The sequence below is a fragment of the Hyperoodon ampullatus genome, assembly GCF_949752795.1.
Source record: "Hyperoodon ampullatus genome assembly, chromosome: 12".
NCBI lineage: Eukaryota > Metazoa > Chordata > Mammalia > Artiodactyla > Ziphiidae > Hyperoodon > Hyperoodon ampullatus.
The window spans coordinates 80191247-80207868 of NC_136925.1; the positions used below are offsets into that span (position 1 = coordinate 80191247).

Here is a 16622-nt window from a genome sequence, read left to right on the forward strand (position 1 = left end):
TCTGAAGAAAAACCTTTTGATAAGAAAATGGAAAATTTTAGACCTCTCGTTTCCATTTCGAGAAACCTGTTGTGTCTCCCCCAAACCTCTGGGGCCCTGAGACGTTTTTAAATTTATCAAGAGCCCAGAAGGAGGTTAATGGGGCGCCTCAGAACGAAATCCCCAAGCGTCCGGGCCCAGGAGCCCCAGCCGGGACCACAGCCCGCGGTCAACTGCGGGCTGGAGGCAGATCCTCCTCGGAGGGCCAGTCGGACCAGGAAGCCATTGCTTCGCTCCGTGCCGGCGGTTTATTGAACACTCACTTCACTCAGCCCAGAGCTCGACCAGCCCCACAGCCATCCCGACGCGGGACAAAGATCCCGTCGGTGACTCGTGCCCGCCGGGGGACGCAGAGCTCTGGTCGCACCCCCGTGCATCTCGCACCGAAACTTCAGTCGCGGTGGACGGCCGGAGGCGGTCGGGACTCGGCTCCCCGGGCAGGCGTTCCCTCAAAGCGTGTCCCCAGTCCCCTTCACCGTCCCCACGGGCGGCCAGGCGGGGAGCGGCCGGGGGCCGTGACCCGGACCCGGCCGCCACTCGCGGACGCGGCCCGGAGCGCTGGAACAAAGGGCGCCCGGAGGCGCGGCCCGGGGCGGAGGCTCCGGGCGGGGGCGGAAAGTGGGAGAGGAGGCCGGGCCGGCCGAGGGCACCGGGCGCGCTTCCGCCGGCCGCGCCGCGCACGCCACGGTAAATGGGAGGCTCGGCCGGCGGGGGCGGGGGCCGCGCAGCCGGGGAGTTTCAGGAACTGGAGGAGCGGGCGGCGGCTGGAGTCGCCCAGAGCCGAGACTCGGGGCCGAGGCGGAGCCGCCGCCGCCGCCGCCGCGCCGGGGCCCAGCCGTAGCCGCCGCCGCCTTCGCCCTCGTCCGGCCGACTCGGGCCGACAGACGCGGCGCGGGAGAGGAGCCGGCCGTCCCGGGCCAGGGATCCGCCCGCCATGGCCACCAAGGTGAGGGGCGCGCGGCCCAGGCCCGGCCGGCCGCTCGGCCCAGCAGCTGCGCGGGGAGGGTCGGGCGCGGGGGCGCGGGCGGCGGCGCCGCCGGGGAGGCCGAGGGGTCGCGCCGGGGCCCACCCGGCCCCCGCACGGCTCGGGTTACGCGGAGCGGGCGGGTGGCCGGGGCTTGGGCGCCCGGGGGCTCGGCTGGCGGCGCGGGAGGGTCTCGGGGCGGGACCCCGGCCGCTCGCGGCTCCGTCTGCAAAGTTTGCGCCTGAGCGTGGGCCGCGGCCGCCGGGAGAGAGAGGAGAAGTTCCCGCAGCCCCGGCGCTCGCTCCGAGGAGCCGCCTGACCGCCGGGAGCCCCGACTCTTTCCCGAGTGGAGTCCACTCCTCACCTCCCCGCGCGTCCGGCCGCCACGGGAGCAGCGTCTCCTCCTTCCGCAGAGGGTGGGACCCCGGCGCCACGGGCCGCTTTCGGGGGCCCGACCCCCGCCGGGGAGGACTGAGAATTTAAAATCCAGGCCGATGAACGAGGGTTCCCGGGGAGGGAAAACGCCAGTGGAACGCCCCGCTCCTCAACTTCCCTCAGTTTTCCTGTTTTTTTCTTTTGTTTTGCTACCTTTTTGGTTTGAATGTTATTTCCAGCATGAATAAAAAGCAAAGAGGGAAATGACTCTGCTTTCAATTACGTGTTTGCTTAAAAAAAGGTCCAGGCCCGAATTACGTGGTGGAACTTTGACTCGCGCTTGGTAATTGGCCAGGAGTGGTGATTTGCTTATTTTATGGTATTGTCGGTGGAAGCGGTCACCCTTTGCTACCTGAGTCTGCAGGAGCCTCCATCTCCCGCTCCCTGGGCTGGGGCGTTTTCTTTAGTTCTAGATGTCACCTAGTAATGGGAAAGCCACGCTCCCCTCCACGAGCCAGTGATGGGGTTTGAGTTGACTTTTTTATTTGATTGATATTTGCAAATAGTTTAGTAGTGTCCCTTATAAACATCAGCACCCTCTACCATATTTACTTTTGAAACCTCGAAGCTTCTCTTGGGTTGGTGAAAACCTTAGATTGTTGTTGTTGGGTTTTTGTTTTTGGTAGAGAGAGAACTTTGAAAACTGATAAATTTCAAATCCCTTTGAAAGATCAGATATTTCAGTCCATGAAATTTTGTGTTCTGTATCTGCCTAGGTGTAGTGTTTATTTTTTTAAAAATGGAGATTCTTAAGGGAACCTGTTGCCTGCTGTTACTGAAATAATTACCTTCTTGTTAATATATTATTGGCTACGCTCTTCCTTGGTTTTATTAGGTGTGATAGAACTTTGCTACCTTTTTAACATATATCATTTTGTGTTGATCTTTTTCAAAACAAAACTTAAGCCAGGGATTTCTCAGGAAATTTGATTTTGAGGTTTGTTGCCAAACATTCCAGAAATTACCAGTTACACGTCCTATTTTATACTCATCTTGCAACCTTAAAAGCTGTTTGTGGTCGATACCTATTCAGAGGTGGTCAGCGTTTTGGTATTTTGCACCGTGATCTACTGATGCATGTTAGACTGTCCTTTAAGTGGGACCCAGATTAGCAACTAGTGCTGGTATATGTAATGAAAATTTTATCTGATACTTAAACCTGAACTTAGTTTTTCTATAAAATTAAAAAGGAGAATAGTTCTTGTACTAAACTTGAATTGCGTCTGTCCTCACTAAGCACAAGCCTTAAAGCATGTATAAGCACTTCCTACTTTATTGTCTACTCCTCCGAAGGCAAATTCCAGTAATTGAGTCTTGGTTTCTTTCACCTTTGTAATCACTATTCCACACGGGACTCCTTTCCATGTTTACATTGTGACAAACCACTTCTGGTTTAAAAAAAAGGAAGAGCAGAGAAGCACTTATATAGGAACCTTCCTCAGTTCTCTGTTTTTCCTACTTCCTGATGATTCTTACATCAAACCAAAGTCTCATTTTTTAATTGTTCCCAGAGAGTAAATTTGTCCTTATTTTGTTACACACCCACCCCCCACTTCCCATCCCTGCCCTTACCAACATCTGAGTAGTTTGGGGTTTTTTCTTTCCTTTAATTTAATCGGGTAGGTACTTTTTAGTAAGAGAGAATATACATATAGTAAGTAATAACATCTAACTTTCTTTAAAATTGAAGACTCTTATGGCACTCGGGCTCCTGCTACAAGCATTAAGTGATAAGAAATAAATACAATATCTGGATATTTTAGGGAGTGTTGGGTTTCCCTTTGAATTGACCAGAAAATACCTTCAGTTCTCTTCAGATATAATTTTCTTATGTATTGCTCTTACATATTTTCTTGAAGATGCAGTTATCTTTGAACTATCATTCTTTTAAAAAAACTGCACTGGTATATTCACAATAGAAAGAAATTATCTTTTAGAAGAAAAATGAATAGTTCTTCACTGCCAAAGAAAGTTAATCAGTAACTGCACATTTTAAAGAAATTATCTGTTCTTTGTTTCTAATCATTACTCAGGAGAATACTGAATTCGCTTTGAGCCCCAGCCTTGTCTCATTTAGTAAATACAACAAAAGGCTAATATGAGTGTGTAGCCTTGACTTCTAATAGGAACGCCAGGTTATATTTTTACACAGTCATATGGTGCACTTAGGATTTATTTATTTATTTATTTATTTATTTATTTATTAAGTGTTGGGAAAGGAATTCTTTTTTGGGGGGGCTAGATATAGCAAAAGGGACATGAAGGAACTAGTTAACGAAGTTAATCCATAGCTATATAATTTAGCTGTAATTTCCGTGTCACAGTTAACCTTTGGTAACTAATTTAAATCCTCTTGTGCTTATGTAGTCACTTTTAGGAGTAAGCATTAGAACCAGATTCTAGGAGTCCCTGGTGCTTTTTTTTTTTTTTTTTAACTTTTCTTTCCATCTCCAATGTCTAAAGTTGTATATTTGTGTTATAGTGCTTGTCTGGTTGAATGAAGTGAGTGTGGAATGTTGAAATTAGCGGTAGGAAAAGAGTGAATTGCTCAGGACTGTTCCATGATATACATTAGCGAGAAGAGTTTAGAAAGCATACTTTGTAGTCTCTCCTGAGCAAAAACCTCTTTTCTGAAGAGGTTTATTGAAGAAAAGAGTAGAAATATCTTTCTAAAGCGTCTTAAAGATTAAGTTGTTTTTGATAGTTTTTTTTAACAGTATGGAAAATGGTAACCATTCAGTTTAGCATAACAGTAATATTTTTTTAAAGTGTCTTCATAAATAGAATATCTAGACATTCTGTAGTCACAGAATGTAGTCACAGAAACATTCTATGACAGTAGGAACGTCAACCGATTTCTTATTAAAGAAGGACTAAATGAGAAAGCATAAACATTTTGCGAAGTTTTCTACTATACCCTGCTTCTGTATTGACCATCTGAAAATTAGTTTTTTACTCTGATTGCCCACCAAAAACTTTGTAACTTTGCATATGCTGTTCCTCTTTTCTGGAATGCTGTTCTCTGGCCTTTTCCCCTACATACTTTCTTTTACACATTATGTCTTAGCTCGAAGCATTACTTCCTACAGAAAGCTTTCTGATCTCCCCGACCCCTGTTACAGGGTCACATCATACATGCAGACTGCCGTTTTACATGTGTTTCTCTGCCCAGTGGCTGTCTCCTTTAGGGTGCTGTCAGCCCCAGGGGGATGGACTGTGTGTTTGCTCCTCTGTGTATCTTCTGTGACAGGCACAGACCAGGCTCTTGATAAACTGTTATTCCGTGAATGAATGTTGAATTTTCTTGTCCCGATTCCTCCCTCTCCAGTTTGAAAAAGCAAAAAGATTTTCCATTGAGATAGGTGGCTGTTAAAACTATTTAGCTCCACCTGTAAGCTTGTTTCTTTTAATTGTGCATTTTAGTAAAAAATTTTTTAAAGTGTGCATGCACAATGGAAAATAGACATCTACAGCTCAGTTATTGGCAATGTTTTTTAAATAAATCAGTTTTACTAATTATTACATGAGAAATTGGCTATGTTTTAAGGTAATTGGAAAAAACTTCATACTTCTGAGATTTTAAAAAGAGTTATCTTTGGGCTTCCCTGGTGGCGCAGTGGTTGAGAATCTGCCTGCCAATACAGGGAACACGGGTTCGAGCCCTGGTCTGGGAAGATCCCACATGCCGCGGAGCCACTGGGCCCGTGAGCCACAACTACTGAGCCTGCGCATCTGGAGCCTATGCTCCGCAACAAGAGAGGCCATGACAGTGAGAGGCCCCCGCACCGCGATGAAGAGTGGCCCCTGCTTGCCACAACTAGAGAAAGCCTTCGCACAGAAACGAAGACCCAACACAGCCAAAAATAAATAAATTTAAAATAAATAAATAAATAAAATAAAAAGAGTTATCTTTAACCCATGAATTGTTAGAAATGTGTTTAATTTCCCAAAGTATAAGGTTTTTCTATTTATCTTTTTGTTAATGATTTCAAACTTAATTTCATCATGATCAGGGAGTCTGTTTGTTACTAATAACCATACCTGAAAATTCGTTGAGGCTAACTTTGTACCCACTATATAGTCAGTTTTTATAAATGTTCCACCACCTGTGCATAAAAAGAATATATATATTCCCTAATCAATGTATGTATATTTTCTGTATATGTCCATACAAATTTATTAACTATGCTGTTCCCATCTGTATCCTTACTAATTCTACTTGATCTGTTGTATCTTAATGTCTTTTGGTCTACTTGACAGAGATGTTAAAATGGTGAATTTAAAAAATTTCTCTAAGGTTAGGATTAGTAGTATCTTCCAGGTGAATTGAACTTTTTATCATTATGAAATGACCCTCTTTATAGTGCATTTTTTCTTAAAGACAGTTTTGTCAAAAAGTTAACGTGGTTTCACTAGCTTTCTTTTGGTAAATATTTTCCTGGTATATAAAAGCCTGTAACTGAATTTTACCTTTTCGTCTTGTTTGGCAGTCTTTGTGGCTAGAGGGTTGCTTTATTCGTGGTTTTGATGTGTTTGGATTTCTGGCTACCATCTTGTGGATTCATTGAGGATTCCCCACCCCCCGCCCCTCAACTTTTTAGGTTTGTTCCTTACAGGCATACCTCGGAGATGTTGTGGGTTGGTTCCAGACTGCTGCAGTAAAGCAAATCGCCCGGACTTTTTGCCCCCCAGTGCGTTTGAAAGTGATGTTTACACTATATGGTAGTTTGTTAAGTGTGCAATAATAGCATTATGTCTATAAAACAACGTATATACCTTGATTAAGTAGTACTTTATTGCTAAAAATGTTAAGAGTCACAGTAGTAACACCAAAGTTCGCTGGTCACCATAACGCATATAATAATAATGAAAAAGTTTGTAGTATTGGGAGAATTACCAAAAGGTGACAGAGACACGAAGTGAGCAGGTGTTGTTGGAAAAATGGTGTGTCAATGGACTTGCTCTACTCAGGGTTGCCACAGACCTTCAATTTGAAAACATTGCAGTATCTGCAAAGTGCAGTAATGCAAAGCAAATAAAAGGAGGTATGCCTGTATGACACTTTTTTCAACTGGTTGTCGTAAGCGTATATGTTACTATTTGTACGTTAAAGTCCAAAAGTCCTCAATATCATTACCCTCCCCCTGGATTACAGGGACCTTAAGAAGCTCGGCTCCAGTCATCTCTCCCAACACGGTTACTGCCCAGGATTTTCATTCTGTCTTTTCTACCACAAATTAGACATTATTTTTGTTTTTTATACAGTTAATGTTTACTTAGATTTAATCAACTTTTACCATATCTTTGCTTACTATTCCTTTTTACATTTCAGTTCTTTCCGGGATAATTTTTCTTTTGCCTGAAATGAATTCTTTGGAATTTCCATTAAGGAGAGTTTTTTGTTGGTAAATCTCTTATGTGTGAAAATGTGTTTTGCCCTGTGCTTGAAAGATCGTTTTCTAGGTATGGAGTTCTGTTATTTCCTCTGTTTCCTACCATCTTTCAGAGTTACTGCTCAGAAGTCGGCCATCTAATATTGTGCCTGAATAGTCTGATACTTCCTCTGCCTGTTTTTAAGACCTTCCCTGTGTCTTTAGTATTTTACAGTTTCACCTTAGTGTGTTCATGTGTGGATTTTATTTATATAGCCTGGGATTTATGGGCAGCTTGGATCTTAGGATGGATGTTTCAGTACTTCTGCACCAGTGCAGTTCCGTAAACTTCCTGTGATAATGGAAATAATCCTACATCTGTGCAGTCCGTGTGGTAGCCACCTGCCACGCATGGCTAAGGAAAACTTGCAGTGTGGTTAGCGTGACTGAGGAACTGTGTTTTTAATTTTAGTTTAAATAGTCACACGTGGCTACTGGCTAGCATAGTGGGGAGTGCAGCTGTAGAAAATTCCCAGTGATTGTATTTCATGAATATTGCCTCTTTCCTGTTCTCTCTTTCTGGAACCCTAATTAGCATGAAAAGGTCCAACAGATATCTAACTTCCTAACTTTCAACCTGCCGTGTTTTCTTAGTGCTGCCTTCTAGATAATTTCTTTGACTCCTACCTTCAGTTTACTATTCTTTCTTTAGTTGGGCCTCATCTGTTCTTTTATCCATTTAATTTTCAATTGTATTCTATTTTTAGAAATTATGTTATTTGGTTTTGTTTCAAATCTGCTTGATCATTCTTTATATTCTCTAATTGCTCATATTTTTAAGCTTCTTTTAAGCATATGAAACATTGATTGTTGGTGTCTGTTAGTTCTAATATCTGAGGTCTAATTCCGCAGTTGTTTCCACTCATTCTCACTCATGGTGCCTTGTTTTCTTGTGCGTTTTGTGATTTTATTTCTGTGAGTTGCTCATTTTCCTTGGAACTTCACCTAAGGGTTTGGCTCCCTGGATTGAGTTATATTCGTCCACAGAGAATGTGTCCTTGCTTATGCCAGTCTCTTGGGGACACTACATCCTTGGGATCACTGTAACTTTAATTCCTGGCTTAATGTTTTTCCAGCCATACTCTATAGCATAAATATGGACCTCAGATCTCAGGGGAAATCTCCCTTATTCCCTTACTCTGGGTCAAAGATGAGGCAGGTTTCCTTGCTGTTCCCTTCTGTACAATGGGTTCTTTTTCCTTATGTGGAGGTCCTTTTGGGGTCCAGCTTCGAGCTTAATACCGGAGTGTTCATCTGTCACCTCCTGCGTCCCCCAGGGCAGCCTGCAGAGCAGGACCCAAACTCAGACTCTCCGGGGCATAGAGGAGACTCCTGGGGTGGAATCCTGTCTCAGAACATTTTCCTCCCAGGGTTTCTGCTCTCATGTCCTCTGACCTCTCTAGATCCTTTCCTTTTGTGCTGACTCAGCAGTGTGTGTTAAAAGGTGTTTGTGTGCTTGGGTGTGTCTTTGCTTTTAATATTTTATTCAGCACTTCAGTGTTTCAGTCTGGTGGTGGTTCATGGTATCAGCCTGCCATGCGTGCCGGAACAAAATCCAAGTCAGAGCATCTTTATAACAGACTGTAAAGTGAAGGAATGGAATATCTGCACACAAAGTGTTCATCTTTTTTTTGGAGAGAAAAAGGTGGAAAAGCAAAGTTGTTAAGCATTTTAGTTGAAACCAAACCTTAAGCCATCAAAGTCACAGGCTGGGCATTTCAGTTTCCAATTGGTATTTTTCTTTGTTCTCCCCCTTTGATTATCAAAAACACATGATAGATTTAGCCCATCTTATTCATTTTTAGGTGCTGTAAATACAGTGCTTGAGGATGTTATTCAGTATGACTCAATTTTTCTAAGCTATTTTTAGTATCTGAAAACTGAGTCATAGAGTAAGTAGTATTACCTGCAGAGTCAGGATTCAGAAGTCACCTGTTTGTGTCACGGGGGACATATAAGTCAAAGGGACATGTGACTTTAGACATTAGTTAACTAGGCGAAAAATGCAGTTTGTTCTGGGAACTGTTCCCCATCATCATTCACTGACTGCTTCATCTGAGTATCGAATGAGCTCAGTGCCGGGCCTTCTGCTCCACGCTGGGGTGTCACTCTGGAAGGCCTGTCCTTACCCTGAAGCTCTATTGTTCTAGCGGAGCGTAGGCCTGCTGCAGCTTCTCAAGCCAGCAAGGCTTTCCAAGGAGCTGAGTCTTGAAATGTATATTTTTTTCTTTAAGTCATTGAGTGAATTTTAACCCTTATTTGATCACATCAGTCATTTAAAAAATACATACATAGTACATCTTAACAGTCTGCAAGTCCAGACTTTGTCTTGTAGGATCCCAGATAATCAGTTCAGCAGACAGTTTTAGCGGTTCCTGTGTGCTTCTCTTATGCTGGAAGTAAGGCTAAGATTTGGATCCTTGCCTAAGAGAGTAGACATTCAAAAATTCATGAGCTATTGGGGCTTCCCTGGTGGCGCAGTGGTTGAGAGTCCACCTGCCGATGCAGGGGACACGGGTTCGTGCCCCGGTCCGGGAAGATCCCGCATGCCACAGAGCGGCTGGGCCCGTGAGCCATGGCCGCTGAGCCTGCGCATCCAGAGCCTGTGCTCCGCAACGGGAGAGGCCACAACAGTGAGAGGCCTGCGTACCGCAAAAAAAAAAATTAATGAGCTATTTAAAATGTACCAGTTAAATGCCAGTTTTAATGTATATCTAATGCAAATTCACAGAAGAGGACTTAAAAATGTAAATTTGTGTGTTAATAGTAGTTGTCTATCTCACACTTAGGAACTTCTTTTTCATCTTTAGGCCTGTTTTGTATTCTCAAGATTTTGAGTAATGAATATTTATTGCTTTTTTAATAAGGAAGAAAACAAGTTAATTTTTTTTAAACTTAAAAACTTATTGGGGGCTTCCCTGGTGGCGCAGTGGTTGAGAGTCCGCCTGCCGATGCAGGGGACACGGGTTCGTGCCCCGGTCCGGGAGGATCCCACATGCCGCGGAGCGGCTGGGCCCGTGAGCCATGGCCGCTGAGCCTGCACGTCCGGCGTCTGTGCTCCACAGCGGGAGAGGCCACAACAGTGAGAGGCCCGCGTACCGCAAAAAAACAAACAAACTTAAAAAAAAACAAAAAAAACTTATTGTCATTAGCCAGGCCTCTCAAGCAGACTCCTAAATTTATCCATCTTCTGTTAACTTGTTTTGAATTATGCTAAGTTGAAAAAAAGGTTTTAATTAGTGCTTATACATAGTAAGTGGCACTTTAATAGAAAAATGCTAATGCATTCAGTATTACAAATAGAAACTTAAAATTTATTTTTCTTCCCTCAGCACCATATTTTCTTCTTCCAAAGGAGAAAAAGTATGCTTCTTAAACTTTTAAAAAAACCTGAAAACTTACTGAATAACCAGCACTGAACCTGGAGTTCTTGAAAATTGCTCTTTTATTTATTTATTTATTTTTTGCGGTACGCGGGCCTCTCACTGTTGTGGCCTCTCCCGTTGCGGAGCACAGGCTCCGGACGCGCAGGCTCAGTGGCCATGGCTCACGGGCCCAGCTGCCCCACGGCATGTGGGATCTTCCCAGACTGGGGCACGAACCCGCATCCCCTGCATCGGCAGGCGGACTCTCAACCACTGCGCCACCAGGGAAGCCCGAAAATTGCTCTTTTAAATACATTTATGTTCTACCTGCCTCTGCACTCGTTCCCTCAGGAGCTCAGAGTACTCCTTCGTGAGTCAGCGGCAGTTTCATCACTCTTGTACGTTCCCCACCTTCATAAGATTTTAAGTCAGGAGTTGAATTTAAGATTTTACAGCCTTTTTGTTGATGTGTCAGACTCACTTTGTCTCGTGATTGCCATTACCAGTAAGTATATCCAATTTCTTATAACCAAAAAACCTAGGAAATCAATAGGCTTTAGACTACTGAGATCTGTAGTTACATCAGATTGATCCATCTTAATCATTTAAAGCCATGATGATACCAAAAAATATGGAGATTGTTTTTTAAAATTCTAATATTTAAAGCTACTTCTGGTTCTAGGCTTTACTACTATATTTATAGTTTTTTAAAACCCATTCCCCTTTTTGATAAGTAAAAACATCCCATGCTTTTCCTGTAGTTTGTATTTAACAAGTGATAAATGGTTGTTCTCTAAAATTTGAGTACTAAATATTTTCCCCCAAACTCCCCTCTTCTCTGACTCGTTAGGAATCTCTGCTATAAAGAAGATGATGGCAATGGTAATAAGCTTCCATCTAAGAGAGAAATTGGACTCTTACTAAAGTGCATAACTATTTTATGAGTGGTCATCATGTTTCCTGAGTTTAGGCATTAATGGTAGAGCTGAGGTACCCCAGCTGCATCACAGTCCCCCACCTGGAGAGCTCGTTAAATCACAATTGCTGTGCGATTTCTGAGTTTCTAGTTCAGGAGGTGGGGCCGGAACATGCATTTCTGCTGGTTTCAAGGTGATGCTGAGGCTGCTGGTCTAGGGACCACACTTTGAGAACCAATGTTGCAGAAGACTGAAAAAGAAAGTAAGAACTCGGGTTCGGTCCTAGGTTCATCTCTGGAATCTGTGGATTATAAAATGGGTGGGCTCTAACACCCTGTGTGCAGTGCATACTTCATTCTTGCTTAAAGTGTTCTCATCGAACTGAGTTAAGGTAATGCTGAAAATTTTAAAAGTTGGTATTCTCAAAAACTGTTAAGCTTCTCATCAACTTGTGGTTTTTAGTGTTGTATTGATTGGTTATTTGTGTTACGTGCAAAATGGCTTAATCTAGTAGAGTCTGATTATTACAGTGGTGAGGTGACTGTGACTCGTTATTACTTTTCCTGTTGCTTTTTGGTTAGCCAGAAAACATGCCATACAATTTTGAATATCATTATAGTTCACAGTAATCAGTCCAGACTTACGTGCTTTGTATCACATGTTCCTAAAATGGTTGTATAATGAGAACAGTTTTAATTCGCTAGGGGGGATTACTGTGTAAAAGAATCCTGTTTTTTAATTATTTTGTAATTGAGATAATCTATGATATTTGTGTAAATCCAGTTTTTTATCTTACTTGTGTGGTATGCACCTATACTTAATTTCGGTGAATTTAAATTTCACCAGATTAAACTTTCCTGTTTGCCCACTTAGATGCCTCAAAAAAGTAAAATGACACACGTTTTTAAAGCCAGAGAAAACAATGAATATAGTCCCTAACCTAGAAGAACCTACCTTTGAATAATTAAGTTGATCTAGAACTCATGTATGAAGGCAAGGCTGTGCTTTAGAAAATAGCCTGTATTCATGCAACTTGCCTATGCACTATCAATAAGAATTAATGTATGTCTGTATATAAACAGTGCAGAAAAATATTTTGAAATCCTTGTTGGCATTTATACCATTCAGAGTCTTTTTGTTGGTCTATAAATGGCATACACTATTAGTTATGGAAGGAATACATTTGATTTTCACATTCTGTGGTTAACATCAGAATATTATTATACATAAATATCAAGGGTTATTTATGGGAAATGTTAAGTATGCTACCAAAAATCAAAAGCATGTTTTTTCATTCAACAGTCTCTCTCCAGAACTTATAAATACTGTAAGTGAACAGTGCATGCATTTTTCTACTCTGAAAGAATTTGTAGTCTAATGGGGGAAACAGGCACTTGAATCGCTTCAATTCAGAGTTCTTGTTGCTGTGGTAGAAGTACATGCGATGTCCAGTGATGGCACAGAAATCTAGGGCTGGAAATGAGGCCCTTTTGTCTGTTTTGCTGCATTTACTGTCATTGGAAACTTAAGAGTAAAACTGAGTTTATGTCAGTAAAGAGGCCACAGTCTGAAAAACTTATGTAAAAATAAAAACTAGTTAATTACTCTGACATACGTCAGTCACAGTGTAGAAGATCATTTCTCTGCTTGAGATGAGGGAGTAGTGTTACATAAGTGAGGGCACATTTAGTTTGAGGTCTTTCAAACAGTTCCTTATCATAGTGACCGCCCTTGCAGGACAGAAAGTACATTTCAGAGAAGGCATACATTTCCAGTATGCCTAGTTGTGATATAAAATTTTATCTGGGGCTAGGCACTAAGCCACTTTTGGGAACCAGTGAACAACACGTGCCATGCAGATAATGTTTCTATGACGTGACTCCTTCTAAATCCCTGTGGCCTTGGACACAGCGTCTGCGAATGGTTAAAACCGATCTGCTCCTTTTGATTTCCCTGTTAGCAGTTCAGTTAAAGTATTTGGAGTGTTTCATGTGCCTGGCTTGCAAGACGTAGAGTTTATTCTAGATTAGAGATTCCCAGCTGGTGAGTTTTCAGGGGATCTTTAAATCTACATGAGCAAACATTGTTACAGACTGTTTATCTTCCTCACATTTGCAATACTGTTTTTAAAATATATGAAGATTCGTTAGTAATAAAATACAGATACATTTCCAAATGCTAATGACTTCATAGTACCTCTTTGGCATTAAGTATTTCTCAATAAATTGTACTTTTTTATGTTTACTGTTGTTTGTGGGGCGACATATGTATGTAGGTAATGAATTGATCTTGAGGTTGTTGGCATTCTATGATTGAAGTTAGCTATTACATAAAAGCTATTACATTTCCGTTATTGCTGTTTGATTTGCCTTGAATTTTACATTTGGAAAAGAAATTTTGTCATGTCTTCTATTAGAGATGCAATGAATGAAAAAATTAGTTCTATGTGATTATTAAATTTATGTATTTCAGTGCAATAGTGGTGGAATAGCAGAGAGATTGGGAGTCTGGGTTCAAATCCCAGTCAAATCCAACTATATCACTTTGGAAAGTTACTTAATGCTTCGTTTTCCTCATATGTAAGATACAAGTAATAATAGGAACTCAGGTGTGAGTTCCATTGCACAATCCAGGTAGGGCAAAAGAACAGAATTTCATTTTTCTGTAACAATTTGCAACGAATTATGTCCTTATCCTACTGGGAAAGTCAGCTATAACCTGTAGCTCACCGCCGCCTCCTCGTGCCCAGGGTTAGGTGTAACTTGAAGGTGGGGGTCCTTACATAATGCCTTGGGCGGAGGGTCGTGTCTTGCCCTCCAGCCACCTCTCCTGCAGTCTGCACCCTCAGGTGGGGAGTTCTGTCCCACTCCCTTGCTGTGCCTGAGGGAACTGGAGCCATTTTGCTGTTGTCCTGCTCTAGTGGGACACAAAGCTGCAAAACCCAGACACTTTGCATCCTAATGCAGTACAAGCTCTATCCCCTCCTGTCGATTTGTTGTTTCACTGGGGTTCTGGCACCGGGCTGAGGGCTCTCTCCAGGTCTCGCCATTGCTTCTGGCCTCCACTCTGCACTTTTCCCACTGTCTTTTCCCCTAGCTCAGGTCCTCTGGTCCAGGCTTTGAGAGTGGAGGTGGTGGTGGGAGAAACAGAGGCCACGCTGTGTCTCCCCATTGCAGTATTTCTCACCAGTGCTTTCTGTCTGGAGCCCAGAGTTCTCTCCATTCTCAGGGCCTTTGGAACTCACAGCCAGGAACCCTTTACAGTGTTCTCTCATGTCATAACCTCTCCTGGGACAGTGGACACAGTGGGCACTGCTGGTTCGGGTTGGGGAGGTGGGAGAAAAGGGGAAAAAACCCCCTAAAGATGAAAAAATAACATTTCAAAAATATTATCTCTACCAGATTATCTCAAGGAGTAAGTAAAAATTTATGTAAAGGGCTTACCAATGTGTCTGACTTTACAACAGGGGATAGTAGCTATGGTTGGATGGTGTTATTCGTATTATTATAAAAATAAACTATAAACTGGGATCTGTTAGACCCCAAGATCTAAGGTCTACCTTAACTGTGTTCACGGAGTTGTAACAAGTTTCTCTAATTTCAAGTTACTCTTGTGGAGGTGATGAACTTTCTATCTGCTTCTTACTTATCCCAAACTTTGTTAACCTACTTTTCCAAATCTGGGTGTCCGGCAACTTGAGTTTGATTCTTTCTGCCATTGCCTCAGTGTGCCTTGTTTCTTCTGGTAAATTACCTTTCATACATGAAAACAAGATAAAAACAAGGCAGAATGTTAGAGGCGTAGACAAAAGAATGAAATTAAAAAGCACCTTAGCGTTGCAGGAAAGTCTATGTTATAAAACCACTACATGTGTTTAGCAGATCTTTTTACTGAGGTCACAGATAATACCTCTCATTGGATCCTCATGTGGTAGATCATTGTGTTGTTTTGTTACCTTCAGTAAATCGTTGAGCCCCTATCATGGGCCAGAAACTGTTGGACCTTTAGGAATACAGCATTAAAGAAAATAATTTTAAATCCGTGCCCTCAGACAAAAATCCCTGCTCTCATGGGCCTTGCATTCTAGTGGAGGAGATGGCAGTAAACAAGGTCAATAAGGAGAAAAATAAAATAAGGAGAAAAATACAGCTGGGAGAAGAGACCTTGCTAAGGGATGCATGCATGTGTGTGTGCGTGCGCTCGCACGTGCATGTGTGTGCTCATGCACGTGTGTGCTCGTGCATGTGTGTGCATGTGTTTGTGCGCGTGCATGTGTGTGTGTGCGCGCATGTGCTCGCACACACAGTGTTAGATGGGGTGGCCAAGGAGGCCTCTGAGAAGGTGACCCTCAAGTGCAGACCTGAGGGAAGGTTGGTAAGTTGCATCTCTGAGGATTGCCCTCAGGGAGAGTGTGCCTGGAGGTCAGTGAGGTCACCGAGGCCAGCTGAGCTGTGGGAGTGGCGAGGACCCTCAGGTCCACACTCACTGAGTGTGCCTGATGAGGAGGGCTTTGGCATTTATTCTGAGATGTGAGACCACTGGAGGGTTTCCAGCACACCAAGAGCAACTGACTTTTTTCTTTCCTTTCTCTCTCTCTTCCTTCCTTCCTTCCTTTCCTTTCTTTTCTTTTTTCTTTTTTTTTTTTTTTTTTTGAGTTGAGCTTACCTTTATTAAGCCAAAGCTAACTGCAGGAAGTTAATGCTCTATTCACTTTTACATTGGACTGAAGTCTTATTTGATCCCTTCTTGAAACTTAATTGATTTTATCTAATTAAAATCATGCTAGGAAAATCCTGTGCTCCACTTAAGCCAATCAGTGCACAAAAGGATCAGTAGATTATCCTTTTATATATGTATGTGGAATATCCCAATCCAGTCGTTTGAAAATAATTTTTAAATAAAATTTAAAGCATCTCTAACATACTGAATTTTCAGTTCTGTCTTGTCCCCTGGTTATACTGAAAGTAAATACATATACCTGTCAGACCATTTGCCCCTTTGGGCTATAAAGCAGTTGGTTTGGCTTTCACTATCCTATGGACTTGATCAGTGTTCACCCAGAGACTAAGTAAAATAGTTCCAGACTGGCAGATTTTAAGCAGGTATAAAAATATTCATAACCAATTACAGCCAACTTCATTCCTTTTCTAACTGGAATCACTGCTTGCTAAAGCAGTTTCTTATGTAAACTTTGTGAAGCCTCAGCAATTTTGAGAACAGTAGTGTAAGAAAGCAACTGGTACACTGAGAATTGGGTCAGAATGTTCTCAGGGGCTTACAAGAAATGGCATCGTCCTGGCCTAGGATTTCGAGATTCAGTTAATCTTTATTCTTTTCCTGGTTCCGTTAAGTGTTTCTGTTTTTTGTGATTTTTTTTGGTATGAAATACATTAATGAAACTTCATATTATTTGGGCTTAAAAACTGCATGTCTGGGAGGTTTAAAGATAGTATCTGGATAGCTTGGCATA

The 16622-nt window shown here is 42.5% G+C and overlaps 1 protein-coding gene across 1 annotated transcript in view; it reads left to right on the plus strand.

Moving 5' to 3' along the window:
* Nucleotides 1-730: 730 nt before the first annotated feature.
* The window catches only part of SNX9 (sorting nexin 9), a gene marked incomplete at its 5' end in the record, with an annotated part of 87440 nt that continues 71548 nt past the window's right edge, over nucleotides 731-16622 (plus strand). Inside the window, 3 exon segments of the mRNA XM_079716397.1 lie at nucleotides 731-791; nucleotides 794-957; nucleotides 959-985. Coding sequence (XP_079572523.1) covers nucleotides 731-791; nucleotides 794-957; nucleotides 959-985 — 252 coding nt within the window.